This window comes from Thunnus albacares, chromosome 1 (genome assembly GCF_914725855.1).
Source record: "Thunnus albacares chromosome 1, fThuAlb1.1, whole genome shotgun sequence".
Taxonomy (NCBI): domain Eukaryota; kingdom Metazoa; phylum Chordata; class Actinopteri; order Scombriformes; family Scombridae; genus Thunnus; species Thunnus albacares.
The window spans coordinates 19,189,687-19,212,372 of NC_058106.1; the positions used below are offsets into that span (position 1 = coordinate 19,189,687).

Sequence of the window (22,686 nt, forward strand, 5' to 3'; positions counted from 1 at the left end):
AGAGAGGCACAGGCGATTGCCCCTGTCTCTGGGGCCCAGTCATCAGAAACAGCACCACTGCCTCCATCTGTCTGAAGAACTGCACTCTCTCTCCCTTCTCAGACTCCATCTGGTCTCTCCTATTTGTGTGTATGTGTGTCTGAGTGTGTGTGTGTGTGTGTGTGTGTGTGTGTGTGTGTGTGTGTGTGTGTGTGTGTGTGTGTGTGTGTTACCCTGACCGTTATCATCACCAGGTGTGAGGGCTGATGACACTTCAATTCAATTCAATTCAATTCAATGCAATTCAATTCAATTCTTTATTGGCATGTCATTTGACATGTGTTGCCAAAGCACAATTACGATTATGAAAGACAATGTTATGGAATGAAATTAACAAAAATAATGTGAACAACAATATTAGTTTATAGAATAAAATAGATAATGAAACAAATAAATAAAATAAAAAATATACAGTGTATATATAAGTAATCAAGTTAGTGTTTGTACAATTTCAGTGTGACTTTAACAATGCAAGACTAACAAAAACAATGCAAGTGTCAATCAACTGACACACACACACACACACACACACACACACACACACACTGTGATTTACACTTAACACCGACACGCAGACATGTTATACGCTCATCAACAGCTGTGAACGCACTGGTCTCTTTTCTCACCAGGTGTGCTAATCTCTCTCCTCTTCTCCCTCTCTCTCTCATTTGCTTTCCTCTCTCCAAAGATTCCACTGTTGCCATGGTGACCTATTGCTTCATTGTAGGTGAGACCCCAGCCTTGTGTCAGGTGAATTGATGGTCATACCAGCAAATGAACCATACTGGTGGTGATGGAGCTCTTGCTTTTTCTACTTCCAAAGAGAAGTATAGACCTTAGCACAAACAATGAAGTTGTAAATCTCAGCTAATTCATCACAGCAGCTGTCAAACATAACGGACACTTCCGTGCCAGGGAGAGGTTTTGGCAGGAGATGAGTGAAGGGCTTATGATTTTGGCGGTGCTGTGTGAGTGTGTGAGGGAGGATAGAGCGGGGCTCTTAAGAGTCCTCCACTCAGTGTTGTTTCAGCTGGGCAGCCTCAGGGACAGCAGGGAGAAATCCAGAGGAGAGGATTTCAACAACACACACAAAAGACAGACAGACAATAGGATAAGCAACACGCCATCCATACTGATACAAACCCTTATAGTCAAGTCATTAATGTACATTTTTAAATGAAAAGATACATCCCTCATTCATCATTATCATCATCAGACAATTACAAAGTGGTGAAGCTATAATGACCTCATTCAGACTTGACAGACTGAAACATGGCAAACTGACATCAGTGTGTCAAAGCACACTGACGCCCTCATGAGGTAGCCCAGTGGATGTGTGTTTGTTTGTGTACGATTGTGTGGATCCCCACAGGTCTGCATGTGAGCTTTATTGTATTTGGGGTAAATTTATTTTTTTAGTTTAAGTTTTACTCAAATGCATGTAAAAATTGTTTTTCATTGTTTGCTTTATCACTTTATGACATCTACAGGACTAACCAGCATGATGATATCTGTTGCTGAAGGATAAATACTGTAAGAAACTGACTCAATCTTACTGTATATTAGTGGTAAATGAACTCAATGGAAACAAAATGATGATGAGAGTTTGACCTTAGCTAGCTATTAGCAATGAGCTGTCTAGCTGAAATCATATGCCCCCGGTTTCCTATACAGTGGAGCAAATTGAGTCATTTCAACAGAACAAAATATTGTCATTGACACATTTTACAGCTGTACTATATACCAAATTTTAAAAGGTTGCTCTTTTTTGTTTTGACACATCTATTGCGTAAACTGTTGTTGTTGATGATCTCTACAGTCATAAAAGATTAATTACAAAGTGGAAATTATGTAATACATATTCATCCACAGTGGGTGATTGCATGCTCTTAACCTTTAGATTGGAACAACTTCAGTGTGTGTGCATGTGGGTGTGCTATCACTTGCAGATAAAGGATCAGATAAGACAGCATCAGTCTGTCTCTTTAAGTGTGTCCCTGATCAAAGAAAAAGAAAATCTGTGTAAAAATTTTTATGAAAACCTGTGAAGGGTAAGTGAATTCAAGTTGTCTCTTTCCTTATGTGGCTGCTCAATCCAAACAGAAGGCTGAGGCTGTAATGGGACACTGGATATGTTTGTTTGTTAGTCTGAAGCAAGCTGTTAAAAAAGAGTGTCAAACATGCTCAGGAAATCTTTCCTGAGTAAACAAAGGTTGACAAACAAACAAACAAACAAACAACACTGCTGCTTCTCTCACTGTATTTATAGAGGTTCATAAGATTTTATTTAAATTGTGTTACATGCTCAGCACTGAGTTTGGTGCCTGTATCAGTTAAACTTGCTCACACAACCCATATAAGTCTGTGTTGTCTTCTTTTTTGTGTGTGTTTGTCTGTATGTAAACATGCACCATTTTCTACTCATGTCCATGTGTTCAATAACAAGCAGTGAATTTTACCATGACATTCTAATAAGCTCTTATTTTCACATTTACCCACCATTTCAGTGTTTACTATGTCTCTCCAGAGGGTTCAAGATCATCACAGACTTCAGTTTCTTTTCCTGGAAAAACAAAGACGTTCAGCATGAAAGCAATTACTGTGTATTTAACAACTCAGCTGAAATTCATTCATCATAAAATCAATGTGATGTGAAAACATCTAAAAATAACAGAAGCTGTTAAAACATCTCCCTCTTCTGCTACCTGACCTGCCCTCTGACCACAGTCTGCAAGGCAAGATTCCTTTAACTTTTCATCAGGGACCATATAAAAATGGCATAAAATCTTGAGCTATGATATTATCTGTGGTACTTGGGCAGACACAAACATTTCGAAATATAATAGAAAGATCTTTTTCTCTCTCTTAGCTTTAGGCCCAGTGTGGAGAAGACCAGAAGCTTAGACCTGTCTCTCAGCTTGTCTGTTCTCCTGCTGTTGGAGGCTGGTAGAAAGCAAAAGGACATCAAATACAATTCCTTTCAGCCTGATTCACTCTCTGCTCCATGCTTTTCATATGAACAAACCTGCTTGTAGTCTATAAATGAAGGGAAAGAACATAATATAATACTTTTTGGCATCCTTTTGACTTGTGAATTAATTAGAGTAAGTTGACATGAAGACACTCCTTCTGTCTATTTGATAAGAGTTTGTCATTTGTCCAGTTAGACAACCTTATGGATGCCTTCCTTATAGTTCTGCACCCAGTCTGTGGTTGTCTATGGGACTGTGTGCAGCATGTACAAGTACAAAGAAAGTACAAAACTGTAGCGGTTACACAGTTGTTAAAAAGGATATATTTATTTAACATAAGATAAGATTTAAGACTTTATTGATCCGTTGAGAGGAAATTGACATGTTACAGCATCACAGAGACAGGCTGAGAGGTAAAGAAAACAGATAAAGAACACTTTGAAAGAAAAAAGTGAAAAATAAAGAGGTGACATTAAGAAAGCCACATACAATATATACTATATGTAAGTATATAAGTATAGGTATGAATAACAAGTAAAATATCAATAATAATATATGATGTAATATAGAGTATATTATGCTATACATGTGCATTATATGTTATATATACAGTACAAATGTTCAAATACATGTATGCATAATCAGCAAGTATATATAATTGAAATCAAAGCAAGTGCTATGCTATAGCATATAATATTATAATATAAAACACAGTAATAATATAATAGTAATATAGTATCGTTAGAGATATAAGTAATGTAATACAATGTAAAGTAAAATGGTGTCAAATTAAGTTAACTTTGCTATTTTAATGATATTCAAACTGAATGCAGAGAGATCAGAAGGACATCCATGAGTTTGTCTGACTCTGGGTAATCAGGAAAAATAGTAGCTAACATTCCCTTCAAGACCAGTTACTATGTAATATGTAATTGTAATAGGGATAGTTGGTACAGTAGTTGTTGTTCTCAGCCTCACGATGGCAGCAGAGTGACATGATTGGGTTCTTCATAATGCGCAGGGGGAGACTTTACAGGGAAATAAAATGTAACCTCATCCTCTGAGCCTTTGAGGAGTCTGGTAAAATCGCTGTATAAAAAACGCTCTCATTGGCTTCCCCTACCCTCTCTCTCTCTGTCTTTAGGGGAGGGATTGTAAGGACTGCTGCCTATTAACGAGAGTCTGTGAGAGGGATGTGTTGAAGCGAGGCCAGCTCAGCTCTCAATCTGAAGAATGTGTTGGCATATACAAGGGGCGCCACTCAAATGGAACTTTAATTCATTTACACAAAAACCAGAACAATCGTAAAAACAGACCTCACTGCCGAGAGCTAACAGCTTAGGTAATAAAGGCTGGAACATAACTTCCTTTAACCTGAGAATTAACCTTTTATAGGTTTTTTTCTTTCAATATATTTTGCACATTGAATGGGAGGATAACATGTCCTTCTGTAAGTGTGTGTATGTGTGCGTGTCTGTATGCATCGGTGTGTGTATGTGTGTCAGATGGTAGAGGTGGGCTGTGAATGAGCCTTTGATGTATTCTGCCAAGTTTCCCCTGTGGACAGCAGCTGTTATGATAAACATGCTGTCTAGTAGCAACAGATCCTCCCAAGATGGTTCCCCACCCCTCCCCTCCTCTCCTACTTTCCCTCTCTTTTCTCCCAAGGCTGTGTTTAATGGAAGGGAAATGAAAACAATAGCCCTGCCAGTCTGCAGTCCAGCAAAAAGCTTTGCCAACCTGACAGTAAGTCAGAGAGACAGAGACTGTGAAAGAAAGACTGCGATATACCAAACATAGTCCAGACAGGGGGTGAATTGGGGAGATTGATTGTGCATGACCAACTATATTATCTATCCAGCCAACACAGAGAGCACAGAGATGAGGCCTTACGGGTGTCTAACATGCTGAATGTGCCGTTGATGGAAACCAACTTTTTTATCTTTTACGTGAGCTGCCTTTTATGTGAGCCAACTTTTCACCCATGGTAAGGTTACTAGACTCACTGGAAATGATTAAATTTCCATTAGCTTTGTATAGTTTTCCTGTCTAAAATGCACATTTCTTCTGGGCTCACTCTGACCTTTGACCACTTTGACACAAAGAGCAACACTATATACTAAACTCTAAAAAAGAGATGAAGATGATAAGTGGTGAACATATGCCCTAAGTTTACAACAAATAGAAAAAGAACCGGATATTATTCCATGCATTGTTGATTGATGAATTTAAAAAGGAGGGCATTTTAAGATCTTTACATTTATTGATTTTACAGGTTTTCACACAAACTATCCAAAGTCTTTTGAAAATTTTGGGATAGTTAAAACAATTGAACCATGACTGAAATCAGATATTCAGTTTACTATAATAGAAGACTAAAGAAACCAGAAACTATTCACATTTGAGAGGGTGGAATCAGATTTTTCATCAGTAATCAAAACAATTACCAAAATATGTAGCGATTAATTTGCTGTCCATTGATTAATCAACAATCGTTGCAGCTCTATAATATTCATATCTACGTCCTGGTTTACGTCGTCCGTGCACCCCTATTCTGCCTGACATATCTACTCTGATACATGAGTAATAGCTCTTTAATAGTTTTTGCCACAAAGAACAGTCTTTAAGTTAAAATGATCATGTCAGCCTTTTTAACAAATTCTATTTTTTCAAGTATCTTTTTTTAAATTAAGAGCACTACTTCGTCTTATGTCTTCAAGAATCAGGTAGGAATTGTAAAAAAAAATGCAGCTGTTTCAGTGAGAAATGATTGTGCTTCAAAGTATTTTGAAATGCGCAGTTTACAGACCCTCCACATCTTATAAGTGCAGCGGAAGAAAGTTTGTCAGTTTATCCATTTGCTGGTCACTTTAACGGCATATTTCAAACCACATCTGTACCAAAACTTAATGTATGAACTGTGTAAAATGAAAAGAATATCATAAATACTGTATGAAACCAAAATGTTTGTTTTCTCCTCCAAAATTTATAGCGAAAGACATGTTCAGGTGGTCACATGATAAATGCAGAGAAATTAGTCAACGCTGCTATTCACTAATTCTCAGCTGCCCAGTTTTACTCATCAAATAGCTGTCAGGTCTTATAAAATGATGTCATTCAGCTTTTGGTTTCCATAATCTCCACAGTCATGTCCAAGTTGTTGAGTGATGGAGGAGGAAGGACACACACACACCAACACACACATGCACTGTGGTCACGACAGGCCCAAACCACAGGCACCCATGTGGAACAAGACAGTGAACAGACCTTTATTCCTTCACTGAGCTGCTCTATGAGAAAAGTAACTCATTCAAACTCTCAAACTTTGTGTGTCAATTCTCTTTTACGTACTCTCATAGTTACATCTGCGTTGCTAGCTCTGACTGAAACGTGTCGCTTTAAGTTGCTACTCTGTCTGCATGCTCGAACCTCTTAATCAGAGGGTTTTGTTTGTCTGCTCTGTGACCTTGCAGTGAACTCTCTCAGTTGGCCTTTTGCCCAGTGAGGGATGCGCAGCCCATTTGGCCCTTCACTACCTGTCCGACTCACTGATTGGGTTGCTGAGTGTGTGTCGGAGTAAACAGGTACTTCCCTGGCTATCCAGGAGCCCTGGCAAAGCAGGCATGTGCAGAGGTATACACAAAGATCTTTTTACATTTTCCACTTTCCTGGAAGCACAAGCCCCAGGCGCCTGTGTGTGCTTGTATTTATGTATGCATATGTGTGTGTGTGTGTGTGTGTGTGTGTGTGTGTGTGTGTGTGTGTTAATGTGTGCACATTTGTGTATGTATAAAAACACTTGGAAATCTTTCACTGTTTTCAGATGGGGGGTTGGCTTAGTCATCGAAGAGCTAGCAGATGATTTTTTCCAGAACAAACACCTCTTAGCCTCAAACCCAATCAGGCTGTTTGAGTGTATGTGCGTGTGTGTTTGTGTGTGTTAAGAATTTATGAGGTGTGATTGGAATGGTTAATTCAATAAAGAATTATCTTTCCCCTTGGAGAAGCCATCTCACACCAAGCTAAATGTATCATAGTGGAGTATCATGTTCCCAGTTCACCCCATCTTTCTCCAGTACCCCCTAACACATACCCCAATGCACACACACACACACACACACACACAACACGAAAGCCTCCCTCAGGCTTCAGTCACCGAGCCAATCCATCATGGGAAGTTTGTGCTGATGAGAGGGAGAGGAAAAAAAGAGTAGTAGATGGAGGGAGAGACGTGGGTTAGAGAGTGAGGAGAAGGGAAGGGGAGAAGATGTAGAGCCCTGATCATGGTGATGGATGAGGGAGAGGATGCTGGCTGATGGCTACTCTCCCCCCTTGAATCCCACGTGAATGTGAGCTCAACCAGGGAAAATGTGCACACGGGGATAGCTGATGTGAAGGGACATTGGAAACCTGGAGGGAGATGTGAAGGGCGAAGGGTGAGGTTTTGGTGGGGTAAGCAGGTGTGTGTATGTGTAAGGTTGGTGGAAACTCTTTTGGAATCATCTCTTTCTTTTTCTCCCTATAAATAAGTCCTGTCTTGGTTAGCGCCAATATGCGTGAGAACCCCTGTGCAGAGATAACTCACCACGTCGGTTTTCGACAGTGAAAACATCTAACAAAAGGCTGGGGGATTTATAGTGGTCAGAAATCAGTAAAACTCAGACAGAGAGAAACCACAGTACTGTCACGACTGAGTCCAACAATGGAAGATTGGATAAATGCAGACACTGGACTGCTTGGAAATGCAACAATGTATGACAGGTCTTACCACAACTAGACTATTACGTTACCAGAAGATGGATATCAGAGAGTTAGAGAGAGAAAATAACGTATGATCCAGCCTATGTGTGCATGTGTGTGTGCTTTAGGTGATGTATGAGTAGCTGATTACGGACACTAATGCTAGCTGCAACATTCCAAAACAAACATGCAAACTGCCGAGTAAACAAACCAAAAAATCTCTGACTTATTGATCATTATTATCAGCTAACGACTTCTAGAACATCCTGGAAAGGTTGTATCTGACTGGAGGGTAATAAAAGTTGGAGAAAGAGGAGCAAAGGGTGGAGAGAGAAGCAAGAGAGAGCTGGATGGAGCCAAAGGAGTTTAAAGGAGTGGAAAAAGAGAGAGAGAGAGAGAGAGAGGAGAGGTTTCCCCTGCAGGGCTGTGTGGCTGGCTGTGTGCTCCTGTTCTGCTAGGCGGCTGTGGCTGGCTAAATAAACAATCCTAATTGGCTGTGGAGCCCCACTAGTCTGGGGTTTCACTCGCTTTCATCCTCGGGAAGCTGCTGGGAAGCTGTGGGAGAGCTGAGGTGAGGCATCATGATAAACACACATGTGCTCAATCACACACGCGCATGAAATCTCCCACATGCACTTACTGTACGGGGTGAAACTTGATTAAATGCATACAGTACAACTCGCTTTTTGGTTCTCCTCTCTTTCTGTCTTCAGGTAAATTGTTGATATATTAGAATTTGTGTGAGAGCTGTTGTGAGTGGCTTCCCCTGTCTGCAGTTTAGCTCAAAGGAAAGTAATGTGGCCACCTGCTCGGCACATCTGGGGATGAGCAATGTCTCACACACATGCATGCACACACACACACACACACACACACACACACACACACACACACACACACACACACACACTTGTGCGTACAGAAATAGATGCACAATCACACATCTGATTCATACCACAGAAACAGTAAATTTCTGGATGTGACGCACACAGCAAGAGTCCTAATGACTAAGTACCACTAATAGTATTACAACACCGACTCTGGAGCAAATACAACATAGCAGACTTCATCCATCAAGGACCATTTAGATTCATATACTGAGGTTTGGTGAAGACGTTAATAATCTCTTCTTTTAACAACACAGGCACAGTCCAGAAGACTGCACAGTGTTTTGCAATATGAGACACATCTAGTAGTGTAAAAGAGTGTCAGCTTGTCTTAACATCAAAACTAAACTATCATGGCTGTCTCTAATTACAAATTATACTGTATATCAGAGAGAAGAGAGCTGTTGGATGAAAAATGAGTGACATGGTTAGTTGGATTTAGTGGGGAAGTCTTATGGAAATTATAAAAATATATCAAAAGCACACAGATGCTTGATTGATTCATTTTTATGCTTCTCGACTGCTTCAGTTAACCTTTGATAAGCTTTCTAATGCATACAGTAAGACTGCAAAGAGTGTCCTTAAGAAAAGAGGACTGCAGTTTCAATATGAAGGAATTGTGCTGAGAGAAAGCCTCTTCTGCTCTCAAGCAGACCCTGGCCCTTGGCCCGGCATGGCTTGGGAAGGGGGATTGTGAAAGTGGTTGTCATGGAGGAGAGCAGGAGAAGAGAGAGATAGAAAGGAGGATGTGAGAGGAAAAGATTTGCTCTCTGGAGATGCATACTACTGGTCTCTTGATTTCCGCAATTGTCAACAAAAAAACAACTGGTGGGATCGGGGGAAAGTGACTGAGTGCACATTTTAAAGCAGTTACATGCATTATCAAACAAATAAATTTCATGTTTTGCGCTCTTAAATTTAATTGGTGGACTTGGCAGCTACCGCAACAAAGGATAGTGTGGCAATAATAGATGTAGATCACTCGGACAAGCAGTAGTAATCCTAATGGCAAGACAGACAAAAAATGGTTAAAGAAAATCAAACTTGTGTGACTTAATCTCTGTGAATTGCACACTGAAAGAAAGTATTGTGACAATAACCACACAAAAGAATGACACTTTGGCTTGATTATAATTATGAGAGTTATAAACAGTTTCACAATAAAAAATGTACTTCCTTTTATTTATAAGCATGCAGCACAATTGTTTCTCCACTGTCCTTCAAGACATCCTCTGGAATTTAAGAGTTCATCGTGGTTTAATGGATCTGCCAACAGGGAACACACTGTGAGTCAAGGGGCTGAATGTAAAGATGGCTCCGACCCAGCCTGCTTCCAGCCTTCCTCCCTTCTGAACTTTTCCTCCTCTTCTGACTACTGGCTCACACTCAGCTCTCACACTGCTCCTCGCGTGACCAACACACCCCGGGAATCCAGACAAGCTATGAGAGTAGATTCTGTGTGTGTGTGTGTGTGTGTGTCTCCACATGTTCATGCAGGGAATTAAAGGCTCCTTATCCGAGTTGTGTGCATGTCGGGCACCTCATGTATCAGACATCACCTCTGTTCACTAGAGCAAAATGAACAAGAGACAAGGGGCTTTCCTACCTGGCTAGAACACTCCACTCACACACAGAGCACACATAGGCTACACACACACACACACACACACACACACCACAGAACACATACACATGTGATTACATGGGTTAAAGGGCAGAACCTGAGAAGAAAATGCTGGCTCTTGACAGCTGTCACTGCATGTGTGTAAATGTGTTTGCCAGGGGTTTGAGAATAAAGGCTTTTCTCGAGGGCAAAGGACAAGTGATCTAGCTGCTAATACCAAGAGAAATACAGGCGCGCACGCCCACGCGTGAACACATGCACAGCCACACGCACATACACAGACAGTGGGGTGATAGAGGGAGATGGAGAGACAGAGAGAGGGAGGTGTGGTGGATATTGAGTGCTGAATGGACTGGAAGGAGGGGTTGTAGACAAGGCATAGGATTATTTGATAGGGATGAGGGTGGGCGGTAATCACTTTTTCCAGGGACCTCTCCGAAGATGTCATGTCATCAGCATTTCCCTGGCAGCTCGCTTGCAGTGAGAGAGAGGGAAGGAGGGAGTGAAGAGAGGGAGAGGAGGGAGAGGCTGAGGGCGCGCTTCTTCCGAAGGCGGCAGGCAGCCAACAACAACAGCCGACTCCAGTAGGTCGGCACAGGAAGGGGGGGTGGGGGTGAGTGTGTGTGTGTATTTGTGTGGATCTATGTGTATCTGTGTGTGTGTGTGTGTGTGTGTGTGTGTGTGTGTGCATGTGTGTGGAGGGGAGGGGGGGGGGTGCTGTTAAAGCCCTTATGTGTGCACCCTGCGCTCCTCAAGCGTTCCCGTTTGTTGTTCCCGAGCCAGAGGGCCTTCGGCTGGGCCGGTCCCAGGGGAGTCGTTACACCACATTCCTTTCCCATTATTCCAGGCGTCTCTTTACGAGCAGCACCATCCCCGGATTCAACTGGCCTTTCCTCTCGCCCCTGATGTCCTGTGTTTTCATCCTCGTCATTACTTTTTGGTTATTAGTGCTGCTGCTGCTGCTGCTGCTGCTGAGGCGAAAGACAGTGATGTGTCAGAGAGCCGGGTAGGGAGGGGCTGGAGATTGAAGGGCTCCTGCTACTACAAAGTCTGCCTGAGTGTGTGTGTGTGTGTGTGTGTGTGTGTGTGTGTATTTGTAAATTTGAATGCTTGCCATATCATAGGCCTGCACAAAATTCAAATCACTACAGTTTCTAGGTTATACAAGGTCAACTAAAAAGTTATCCAAATCCAAAAGCTGTTATAACATACTATACATCCAAGAGTAGGACGCCAGAGAGAGATAGTTTGCTAACATCTGCTACTAGAACAGGTGTTCCAGGTTCTCGGGTTCCATGTAGATGTCTGATGACCCGCCAGGGAAACACCATCAAGGCTACTCTCTCTCTCTTCTGGTCTCTTATGCTATCCTCATTGCTTCCTTTCCTCCCCTAAAATGTTCTCTTCTTCGTTGTCTTCTTCCCCCTGGTGGAGTCTTCCTTCTGTGGCTCTCAGTGACCTGAGAAGAGAGGAATGTTCATCAGAAGTATGTCAAGACTGTTCAAGGTCTCTGATGGGAGGGCCTCTGGAGCCTCAGGCCTGGGAGGGGCCTCATCATGACTGACAAGTACAGGTGAAAGTGGATTGGGTCAACCTTGTGTCACTGAGGACACACACATACACACACATACACACAGGCTCCAGCCAGGCTATGCCTCTATGGGAAAGAGGGGAGAGGTCAACCACAGCTGTGACGGGGTTAGCTACAAGGGAAAGTAGAAGCTCCCTGACCTACACGTCATATGCTCATGGCAAAGGACTGTATTTGATCAGTAAGAGCTACAATCTTCTCCTTCGGGTGCACTGACAACTGTGTAGTGGGGAGTACACTCAGCAAAACTTAGCTTGAGATCACTGAAGATCGGGTCAAATAAGGAGCATGAAAGTATAAATGACTGCTTTTCTGGAAAATGCATGTGATTTATGTTTATGCCTAATGAGTGGAAGTCACAGTTTACCCAACTTGTAGAATAACTTTAAATTGTTTAACTAAGCAGGGGAATACTGCCCAGAACACAGAATGAACTGTGGCCCAGTCTACACTGTATGAGCTGGACGTGTTAGTTTTTCCTTATTCAGAGGAAACACATTCCTTAGTTGCACCTCTGACCTTGGAAAGAGGGAAGAGATCCTGCAGAAATAAATGAATAAATAAACAACAAGGAGAAAGTCCAGGCTTCTCCCCAGAGGTTAAATTTTCTATTTTCTCTCTCCCTCTCTCTGTAACATGCTTTACTGTTGCTGGTAACACTAGATAATGAAGCAAATAGTTCTTTACTGGATATTGAGATGTTACAGTCACTGTGTGTCAAAATTTGAAGAATTCAGCCTTGATATAGCTTGGAACGTTGAAAAGCTGCAGAATTATTTTGTATTTCTTTATTTAACAAAGTGTACTATTTGTAACCTGTTTCTCAGCCATGGCGATAGTTTGTCCATCCAGGAACTGAACTGCTGACACTTTGGCTTGGTTTACTTCCTCTGTCACCTCCCTGCAATGGCATGTACACCCTCAGTTCCTGCCTGGCAGGATACAGAGCTGAGGTTGGCAGCAAAGCATAGCTGTTATTTCTGGCATCAAAAGGTATCAGCCGCTTCTAAACCTTAATAAACACAATAGACCTCTAAACCTTAGTAGACACAATAAGGACTTATCAGTGCCTTTCTCTCACAACATCCATGCCCTGTCTGTCTGAGAATTTCTGTGTCTTCCTCTTTCTTATCTCTTTTGAAAAATATATATACTGTACATATTTAAGTTTTTAATTGCAGAATTTAGATGGTTCCAATTCATTTGCTTGATACTTGCTTCCTTTTCCCAACCTTAAGAGAAATATCTTCTCTGTTTTCTTGTAGTCCAAACTTGACACTCCACCTCCATTATAACCCCGAAAAGTAAAGAAATGATCACAAGAGGTGAATTGTCTGAATATTTTTTTTTATGACAAACATTTTGACATGTCATAACAAGAAAAGGCACAGGTGTAACCTGAAGCTGACCAAGAAGCAACAAACAAAAATTGAGATATTGTAACAGTCTTATATCAAAATAGGCACATGGTGGCTTTTCTTCACCACTGAATTTAACAGTTCTTGTTTATGAATTATACAATGGCATATTGGTGTTGAGTTGAGCTCTCACCACTGACTCTGTGTCAAACTCAGCAGCAAGTGCGGCTGAGACTGCTCATCATGTGTAGACCATGTGTTAGAGGACTGAAAAACTTTGATGAGTCTTTTATTTAATTCTCATTATAGTCAATAACAATTTCCTGAACGTCATGACCTCCTGCTCCCAGTCCATTTCTATTGGAGTAAAAGTAAGTACAGCTATCATAAAAAAACTAAAGCAGTCCGCAAATACAGTACAAAGTATACTCACTTACCAGCTTTACTGAAAAATATTTCAAGTCAGTCATGCACAGTCATGTTCTACTTGGCAAACCATACCCATGAACAATTACTACAGCACTATCTACCTATATCCAAGACTTAAATTGAATTGAATTGAATTGAATTGAAATATTGATAAAACTAAGTTGAAATATTACACATCTTTCCTCCAAGAAGACCCAAAAGACACAATAGAAGAGCAGTGAAGAAAGAGGAGGTATGAAGAAAAAGAGGAAGAAAGGGGTAAGGAGTAAACAAAAAAGGAAGGAAGGAAGGAGGAAGGAGCTGTGTGTCTAAAGTAAAAGAGTCCTTGGGGAGAGGTCTAATCAGGCAAAATAAGAGCAAACATCTGTGTTTTTGTACTTGAACATTTTTATGTGGAAGAATATAAGCTGTGACAGAATGAGCAGGTCAAGCAGTATCAAATTTATGAAAAATGGAAGGACAGTAATTGGGAGCTACTCTGTTTAACAGGTGGGCAAGTGAGCTACAGAGATATAATGAAGTGGCACTCTGCTCACTAGGGGGCCACTGGAAAGGCACAGAGTTGCACATTTAACTGTGGTACTACTCTACCTGTCTTTGTGAAAGAATCTGAGTAATTGTTTTAAACCAATTTGAGAGGAAATAGGAGCTTTAGTTCTCAAACACTGGAACTTATCAAACAAATTCAGGTTCTGTAAATACTAAGCTTGAAAAATCTTTTGGATATGTTGCCACATCTTCATGGACTCATTAAACTTGATACACTGTCTACTAAAGCTTGAATTTGATGTCATGTTTTTTAAATACTTGTACAGCTTTAGCATGATTTTTTGTATAATTTTAAAGTTTGACAAATACTATTTATATCCTCAATCTTTTAAAATGTTGCAGTATTTGTTTGCAATACTGGAAGATTATAAAATTTGTATTTCTGAATTGTGTGATAATCTTCCATGCTATGCCTCACATACTTAAATCCAACAAACCCTGGAACTGCTTGTAACTCTACATGACAAAAGTTATTCCTGTAAGTATACCTATATTTTCCCTCTTTCCCTCTCACTGACATGTCCAGTTCCCAGGAGGTTTCTCTGGTGGAATATTAAGTATTGTGGTGTAACTATAAAATAATGCCTCCCATAATGGCCCTAAAAACACAGCACAGACACATGCTGGATGCCATAAGTAATGCATGAAAACAGACATACATATAATGTACACATACAGATACAGAACTACGGAGAGTCCAGTGGTAGTTTATCATCTACAGTGGGATCAAGTATATTTATGACCTGCTGCATCTGTCTCAGTCCTATCAGGAGCAAACATGGGTAAAACCTTTGAGCATTTTATACACATATACAGTATGTGTGTATATGTGTGTGTGTGTGTGTGTGTGTGTGTGTGTGTGTGTGTGTGTGCAATCATGTGGCCTTTGTGTGTTTGAGAGCTGTACACATGACTTGCATATCTCATAAACATCAAAAATCACGAGGCCCCTGGACGATTGTCACATGACCTGGATTAGGCAGGTGCTATTACATCCACTTCCAAGACACACACACACACACACAGGCATGCACATAAAAACACACTGTGCTGTGCAGTGTCTGTGCCCTCCTCCTGCCCCTGTCATCACCTCCCTCTAACAAAACTCCTGGAGGCCCTACACTACTCAACAAGAGGATTTTATTCAAATCACTCTCCACCCCACCCCCTCAACACACATCCCTCCTCGTCCCCCCTCATCCCATCTCCCTTTCCACTCTCCTCTGCCTGGAGGGTTAGAGCAGAGTAATTTCCATACAGTGCACGATGAGCAAGATATCTGGATTCACGTAAAAGCTGCTTTCAGTCGCTCAGTATGGGAAAGTCTGAACACAGTTAGAGAGATGATGTTAGGATCTCTGCACTCACATCATCAGCTACAGTTTTTGATACATAGAGTGTATGAAATATGTGTGTGTTGCATTGTGTGTGTACTGTACATGTGTAAATGTTGCTTCTAGTGCCTCTAGTGTTTCATACACATCAAAATACCTGCATGACCTGCGTCACCAGGTAGGCAGGGACTCTAATGTACTGATACTGGATGATAAGCACATAAGGACACAGACATACAAGTATAATGTACAGTAAAGGCATACAGTGGGGCAGTGGTTCCCAAACTTTATGGCATATAACCCTTAATGTGCCTCCATATTGCTTAAGTATGGATATGGGTTGTGAAGAGTCCCACCAAATATATAAAAATTTCCCTTGTCATGCAGTTGAATATTTAGAAGCCTGTAGAGGTAAAAGTATACACTATTTCACAAGAAAAACACAAAAAATAGAGAAAGTCAGAGGGAATCAACACAGTTGTGTGAAAGCAATCTGTATTTTCTTTTTTTATCTCTTTGACCATCTTGTGACCTCTCAGATTTATCTGTGAACCCCTTGGGGCAGGGGGTCCTTGCCCCAGATTGTGCATTCACAAACACATAAAAAAAGAAAAAAAGGAGGGACCTTAAGAAAAAAAAAAAAAAAAGATGATGGGATGCATTTCGTCATGCATTATCTTTCTCATACTCTCTGTTTTTTTTTTGTTTTTTACTTCTTTCCTCTGTTCATCTGTGATCTGCCTGCATGAGCATCGACTGGCCGCATAGGGGGATTTCCCAGATGATGCAGTACCAAGATCTGACACTACAAGGCAGTGTTGTAAATATATGCTGGCAACACTTCACTAGTGTTTCACTATGTGTTCTTAAAGTGAGGGCAGAGTAATTGGAGTTTGCATCATGATTTGTGAATTCATGAATGGAATAACAGGATATCTACATTGATATACTCTATTGTAAGGCTATACTGTCTCTGCTCTATCTGCTTGAATTCCCGTTCACCTCCCTCCCACTCTCTCTCTCTCTCTTTCTCTGTGGGAATTGTCAGTAGAAACAGGTCAGCATCACTCAGGAATGCTCTTTTTTCTTTAAACTTGCTTGGTTGCCATGCTGAAGAGAAAAAAAAACAGATCTTGGGTGGGCACTGAGGTACCCAGAGGCTCAGCAGTGCCATTAAAAACCTTCCTGGATTTCCAGGTTGGTGAGCTGAGGAGGAAGCTTAATTTGTCTTTGGGGGAAAACAGTGATGATGAAGAGGATAATGGATGAATGGGAGGGGGACAATGTGGAGGGTGCAGAGGTAGAGAGAGGTGGTGCCTGACTTCAGTGAGTCACTAGACGGTGGACGGGGCCAGGGGCAGCGCACAGTGGAACGGACAGACATAACTGTTTATGTGTGTTATTGTTAGATGACGTGAGTGTTTGAGGTTTGATTACTGAACTTGTGGTCTCGTCTTTGTCTAAGATACCGCTGTAGCAGCATGCTTTGTATTGTATATTGTATATGTGTGTGTTTGTGTCTGGGTCATGGAGGATATCCATGTGTTCTCAGTACAGGCCTGCAGCTTTACTTTGTTTTTACTCCATCACTGTCATCTTTCTTAATGACCTGTTGCTGTAAAGTATACACAATAAAATATCTACAGTAACAGTAATTCAGATAGATAGATAGATAGATGGATAGATATGTCTGTATCAGCTTCTGGTTCTGGACTCTGCAAATTCCCTCCCTTCCTTTTAAAGCTGTTTAAGTGCTGTCATGTTGCATGGGGACTGTAAGTGAACAGCAATTTTTTGGTCTTGCCACAAATTCTGGACTGACATAGTTGTTTTAAAATCATTCCTGTATAGTTTTGGCTGTATGTTTGGGGTCATTGTCTAGCTCAAAAATAAATCTCCCAAGTCACATGCAAACTGCAAAGATTTCTGTCAAGATTTCTGAGAATTTTACTGCATTCATTGTGCTATACCTACAAAAGCCTTTCACCGCATGCTGCAGAGAAACATCCCCAAAGCATGATGCTGCCACCACCCTGCCTAAAGTTGGGGAATGTTTGTTTCTGCTGATGTGCAGTGTTTGGATTGTTTGAATTTAATTTTGTAAGATGGAAAGAAGCTCAGCTGTGTTCTTATTAGACTACAGAACCATCCTCCTAACCCCAATCCAGGTGGATTAGGGTTTGGTTTGTTCAGTCAGATTACTTGTACTTTCTCTTTTCTGCTATACTGTCAGGCTGCAACTTGTGAAACACCAGGTCAACTGTTGTATGCAAAGTGCCTCCCATTTCAACCATGGAACACAGATACTCCTTCAGAGATGTCAGCAGTGGCTTCCTTGTGCCTTTTTCTCACAGGCACTCAGGACAGCTTGCTTTAGGCAGATGTACAGCTGGGCCATATTCTTTGGATTTTTTAAAATGAATCCCTTACATCTCTCAGCAGCAATTTCAGTTCCTTGTAAATTCTCTGGTATCCATTCCCTGATTGGTGCATTTCAATAAACTTTTTCAAAGATTCGCTTGGAATGATCCTTTGTCTTATGGCACAGTTTTTGCCAGGCAACCATCTAACCACAAGGGGGGGAGGGGGGGGGCGACGACCTTCCACATACTGTATGTGTATTTAAACTAACATCACTGATTACACAGTTCAAAAAGCAAATGGCTTAATCAGTGAGGATTTAGGTGTGTGGCAAGGGTTTAATACTCATTACAGTTATTTAGCGCCTAATAAATTAGATACAGTAATTAACTGTGAATTAAAAATGAAGCATAATACACAATATGAATCAAAATTAATTGCTGGAGGCATGAATATGAGTTAATGACATGTTATCAACTTCATCTCAAGTTGCTCAGAAATCTTGTGCTCAATGCCTCTTTGATGATTTATAATACAATCTATCCATTATTATTCTGACAAACAACAAACAACAACAAAAGCAAGCAAAAAATGCTTTCAGTGTGTAACTGTGTAAATTCTGGCACTATGTCAGCATAATTCATACTTTACACTGAGTACAAATCAAGCAAAAAATGCCAGGAATGTACTGGAAATCGTTTAAAAATCACCATATTCAAATTTATAATATATTGACATAAAGTATATCTTGTCACTGACAGACAGTCGCTCCAACATGCTCTATTATAGATTAATATAAAGGAATTCCGAGGTTTTTTCTAAGGATGATGGCTACACGCTGTAAACCTATTAAATATACGCCCCTGTGGATGTTAAACTGTCGTATCCTGTGCCTGATCAGTACGCTGACGCATGGGCAGCTACTGCAGAAGTGTGTACTCATAATCTCTGCAAAATTATTACTGGGGGCTGGCAGGGGGTGGAGGTTGCCTTTGGGGTGTCGAAGCGGGTCCCATGAATTGGGGATGGCGCTGTGTACAGTGTGAGCGAGTTAGCAGCCAAACTTTGCAGAGCGCAGGCAGGAAAGTTCGCTGGAGAGGCGACCCGTGATCCCAAGTTCTTCTGTCATATATTACTTACGGATTTCCAGTGCAAACATGCGGACTGCAGACTTCAAATAGCAAGGACTTCAGTGCTATTTTGTGGATGTTTTGAGTGAATTTCTCCCGGTCCTTGAAATATAACAGTTAACGGTTTGCTGCCTTCGCTGCACGCTATCGTTTCAATGGACCATCGCCTATCTTATCATCCAGTGAGTAACTTGGACTAAAATTGATTGCATGATTTCCTGACCTGGAGATAAGTGAGGACCACGAGCATGACCTAACTGTTGACGTTATGCCATGTAGCCTAGTGTTGGGTGTTTAAAAACAATGAACTCCCCCCGTGACAAGGAACTGGCACCCTTATCTCGGAAACACCGACTCATGGCTGCAGCTATGCCCGGCGAGGACAGCCCATTGCCCGGTAACACTTCCAGGACTGATCGGAATGGATTAGGGGGACTGGTTCACTGTTTTATATGTGGAAGCGGAGTTACACCAGGAAAGGAAATAAGGTTACAAGTGACATACCAAAAAGAGAGGTTTCCCTTTTTCCCGTTTCTACAAAATCAGGAGCCAGCCCCGGGTGCGTGTGAAGTGAGCCCGGATGGACATGCGCTGGTGTGCGCCGTGTGCCACTGCTTTCTGACGGAGCAGTGGAACTCCTTCGAGCGGAGCAGGACGCCCATTGAGAAGCGCATGTACTGGTTGAAACGACCCTATCAGTGCGACTCACGGCGGGTCCCACAGGAGTGGAATATCTCTTATGATTTAGAGAGGAGAATCAGTGTCAGCAGCCAGAACTACGACGGGGGCGCAGAGTCTGATTTCTCATCTTTTTCCGAGAACGAGAACATATCAGACCAGGAGATGGATTTAGTCGACAGAGCTGGTGTGGGCAAGGACAAGTGCCTGAGAGCATCTGGCAAATCGCCGAGAGACAGTAGCAGGAAAAACAATGTCATCAGTGTTAAAAACAGCCCGGATTCACAGCGGGCAGTCCGCTACCCGGTGGGAGTTTATGGGGCGCAGGGATCGCCAAAAGCGGAGAGTGTGCTGCCTGCAAGACGGGGTGCTAAAATTATGAATAATGTCTGTCAATCATCAGAATCTCTGGCAAAGTCCCAGGAGAGATTCCCTCAGCGATGCTATGACAGTCCTCTCTCTGACACACCTGTGCAAGACAACGGGGTCATTATGCGCAACAGGAGATGGCTGGAGGAGGGGAATGTCAGACATGCGGAGCCGTGTCAGATCCAGCGTGCTGCCGACAACAGCTGTGCTTCGTCCAGACATCCATCGCTGCTGTACCGTGGAAGAGGCGAGGGTCACTCCAACGCTGCGCTGTCATCTGTTGGCACCACTGCTGTCACTACTAAATGTAACATAGCTGTTCCCAGGGAAAATAACTCTGACAACTCTGATGAAGATGAGATTAACATTACAAGTGATGATGACAGGGACATATATGACAGCAAAACAGGCCCAACAGCTCATCTTAGATCTGCTAGAGACCTTTCAGCAAGAAAGAGTGCCCAGCCGTACCACACTGCAGACTCCAGTCCAGAGGGGTGTGTTTGCTTTATCTGTGGCACTGGGCTCAGACATGATGGGTGTTTTAAAGTCAGTGTTCAGAAGCAGGAGAGAGCACAGGGTGAGCCCTTCTTTCCCTTCCTGTGGCTTCACTCTCCTCCCCGCGGAGCAGTGCCTATCAGTCCAGCAGGTACGACCCTGGTGTGTGGCAGCTGTCACACTTCCCTCATGCAGCAGTGGCAGAGCTTCCAGCTGGCGGATGTGCCTGTCCTCCAACGACTGTATGTAGTACCCCTCAACCAGGCCACCAGTGTTCTCCATCCTCCCCAGCTAACTCCCCAGGAGGGGAAACCCCCAGAGCCAATGGAGTGTCTACCTGAAACCAAAGCTTCCCACGAGGCCTGTTTCCTCTGTGGTCAGGAGTGTGGAGGGGATATAAGAGTAGCGTATGCACAGGCTGGTGTTGGCAAATCCCGTGGCGTGATGTATTTTCCCTTCATCAACATGTTGCCTTGCCCACCCAATGCCCAGGGGGTGAGGAACGGCCGTGTGCACTGCTGCCCTCAGTGTCATTTTATCCTGGAGGATATCTGGGGTGCATATCGACTCAGTCTCAGTGAAGACCTCATCACCTCTGTCAGCTCCTTCCTGGTCAGGTACCATGCTGCCATAGAGGTAAAGGGGTCCGGACCAGCCCATTCCCAGACGGGTGTGTCCTCGCAGCCTGGCAGCTCCATGTCAGTGTGCTACCTGTGTGGAGCTGAGCTTTGTGCAGGAGGAGAGTACCAGCTGCATGTCAATCCGCCCGGGCGTTGTGGGGAGAGGGAGCCCTTCTTCCCCTTTCTCACCGTCCACCCTCCCGCTCCCCGTGCCAAGCCAGTCGACGCCACAGGCCTAGTGTCAGCCTGTGCCCTCTGCTACCATGACTTGCATGCTCAATGGGCCCAGCATGAGAGCAAGGGCCTGGGTCCCTCCACCCCTTCTACCTCTAGCTCTTCCAGCGCCAACCCACAGCCGCCCAGATCCCCTTGGGCCCGCCAGTACAGCTGCGAGGCTTTTGTGTGCTTCTTCTGCAGGCAGGAGCTGCGCAGGCAAGGTAGGCTGTGCACTGTCACTGTGGCCAGGCTACCTGTGTTCCTGTATGCACCACGCAGCACACGCACACTCTTGGTGGATGATGGGAAGAGGCTGGTAATTGGCTCATGTATGGAATGTAAGGCCATGGTACAGGTGGGACAGAGCATGCAGCAGGACAGGGATAGGCTGGGACATGGAGCCTCAGACGGGGAGAGGAAAGAACCAGAATCAGCCTCGCCACAGGCTAGACGAAAGGTAAGAGCAAAGCAAACTGCCTTAAATAACATGACACAACTAGACACACTACCTTAAGATTTCTGTGACTTTTCTTTTTTTCCTGTTTTTAAATGTATCTCAATGGATTCATAAGCCTTGTTCAAATCATCTTTTAATGCCCCCTGCGTTCCCACAGTGCTGCACACTGTGTTTGCCCTGGTATGACCTTTGAGTCACACATGGAAAGGGATGATTTTGACCTATTGCATATCGGAAGTGCTGTGATAAAGTAATAAGGCAAGGAAATAATCGCAACAAAGTGTTTTCTGTCCTTTTGGCATTTTCACTGTGTTTTATTAAATGCATTAGTTTCCTTGAAGCTGCTGACTGTGTGGTGGAGTACTGGACTCTACTTTTTTGCAGAAGAGTTGATCTCAAACAGTAAAATTGTCTGTGTGTGTGTGTGTGTGTGGCTGTAGTCTGAACAGTTATTTAGTGGGGGTGGGGTCTACACAGCTTGGACGAACAATGATGAGACAAACATTTTCATCAAAACTCACTTCTGTAAACACAAGAGGAAAACTGTGGCTATCTGAAGAGCGAGGACAGCCTTGTGTTTGCTGTGTTCATGTGTGTGCGTGTGTGAGTGTGTTTATTTGAGTAAGCATGACTGAGTATGTCTCACCCGGTGCTGAACAGTTTGTTTGGGTATGAGCAATGTTGAGAATCTTAAAGAGTATTTTCAAGCAAATTAGTTCAAAACAAGTCTAGATCTTATGTTGCGATTAATACAACATCATAACACAAACACAGAAATAAATACTTACCATACAAAGTATATCTCCTTTACTTTTATTTAATGTATAGACCTCA

General features: G+C 42.6%; 1 protein-coding gene across 1 annotated transcript in view; it reads left to right on the forward strand.

The window, feature by feature from the left end:
- The first annotated feature begins 18,949 nt into the window (after positions 1-18,949).
- gse1b (Gse1 coiled-coil protein b) overlaps positions 18,950-22,686 on the forward strand; it is a 171,916-nt gene continuing 168,179 nt past the window's right edge. Inside the window, exon 1 of the mRNA XM_044347652.1 lies at positions 18,950-21,852. Within this exon, the coding sequence (XP_044203587.1) occupies positions 19,318-21,852 (2,535 nt within the window). The 5' untranslated portion in view covers positions 18,950-19,317. The remainder of the gene's footprint in view (positions 21,853-22,686) is intronic.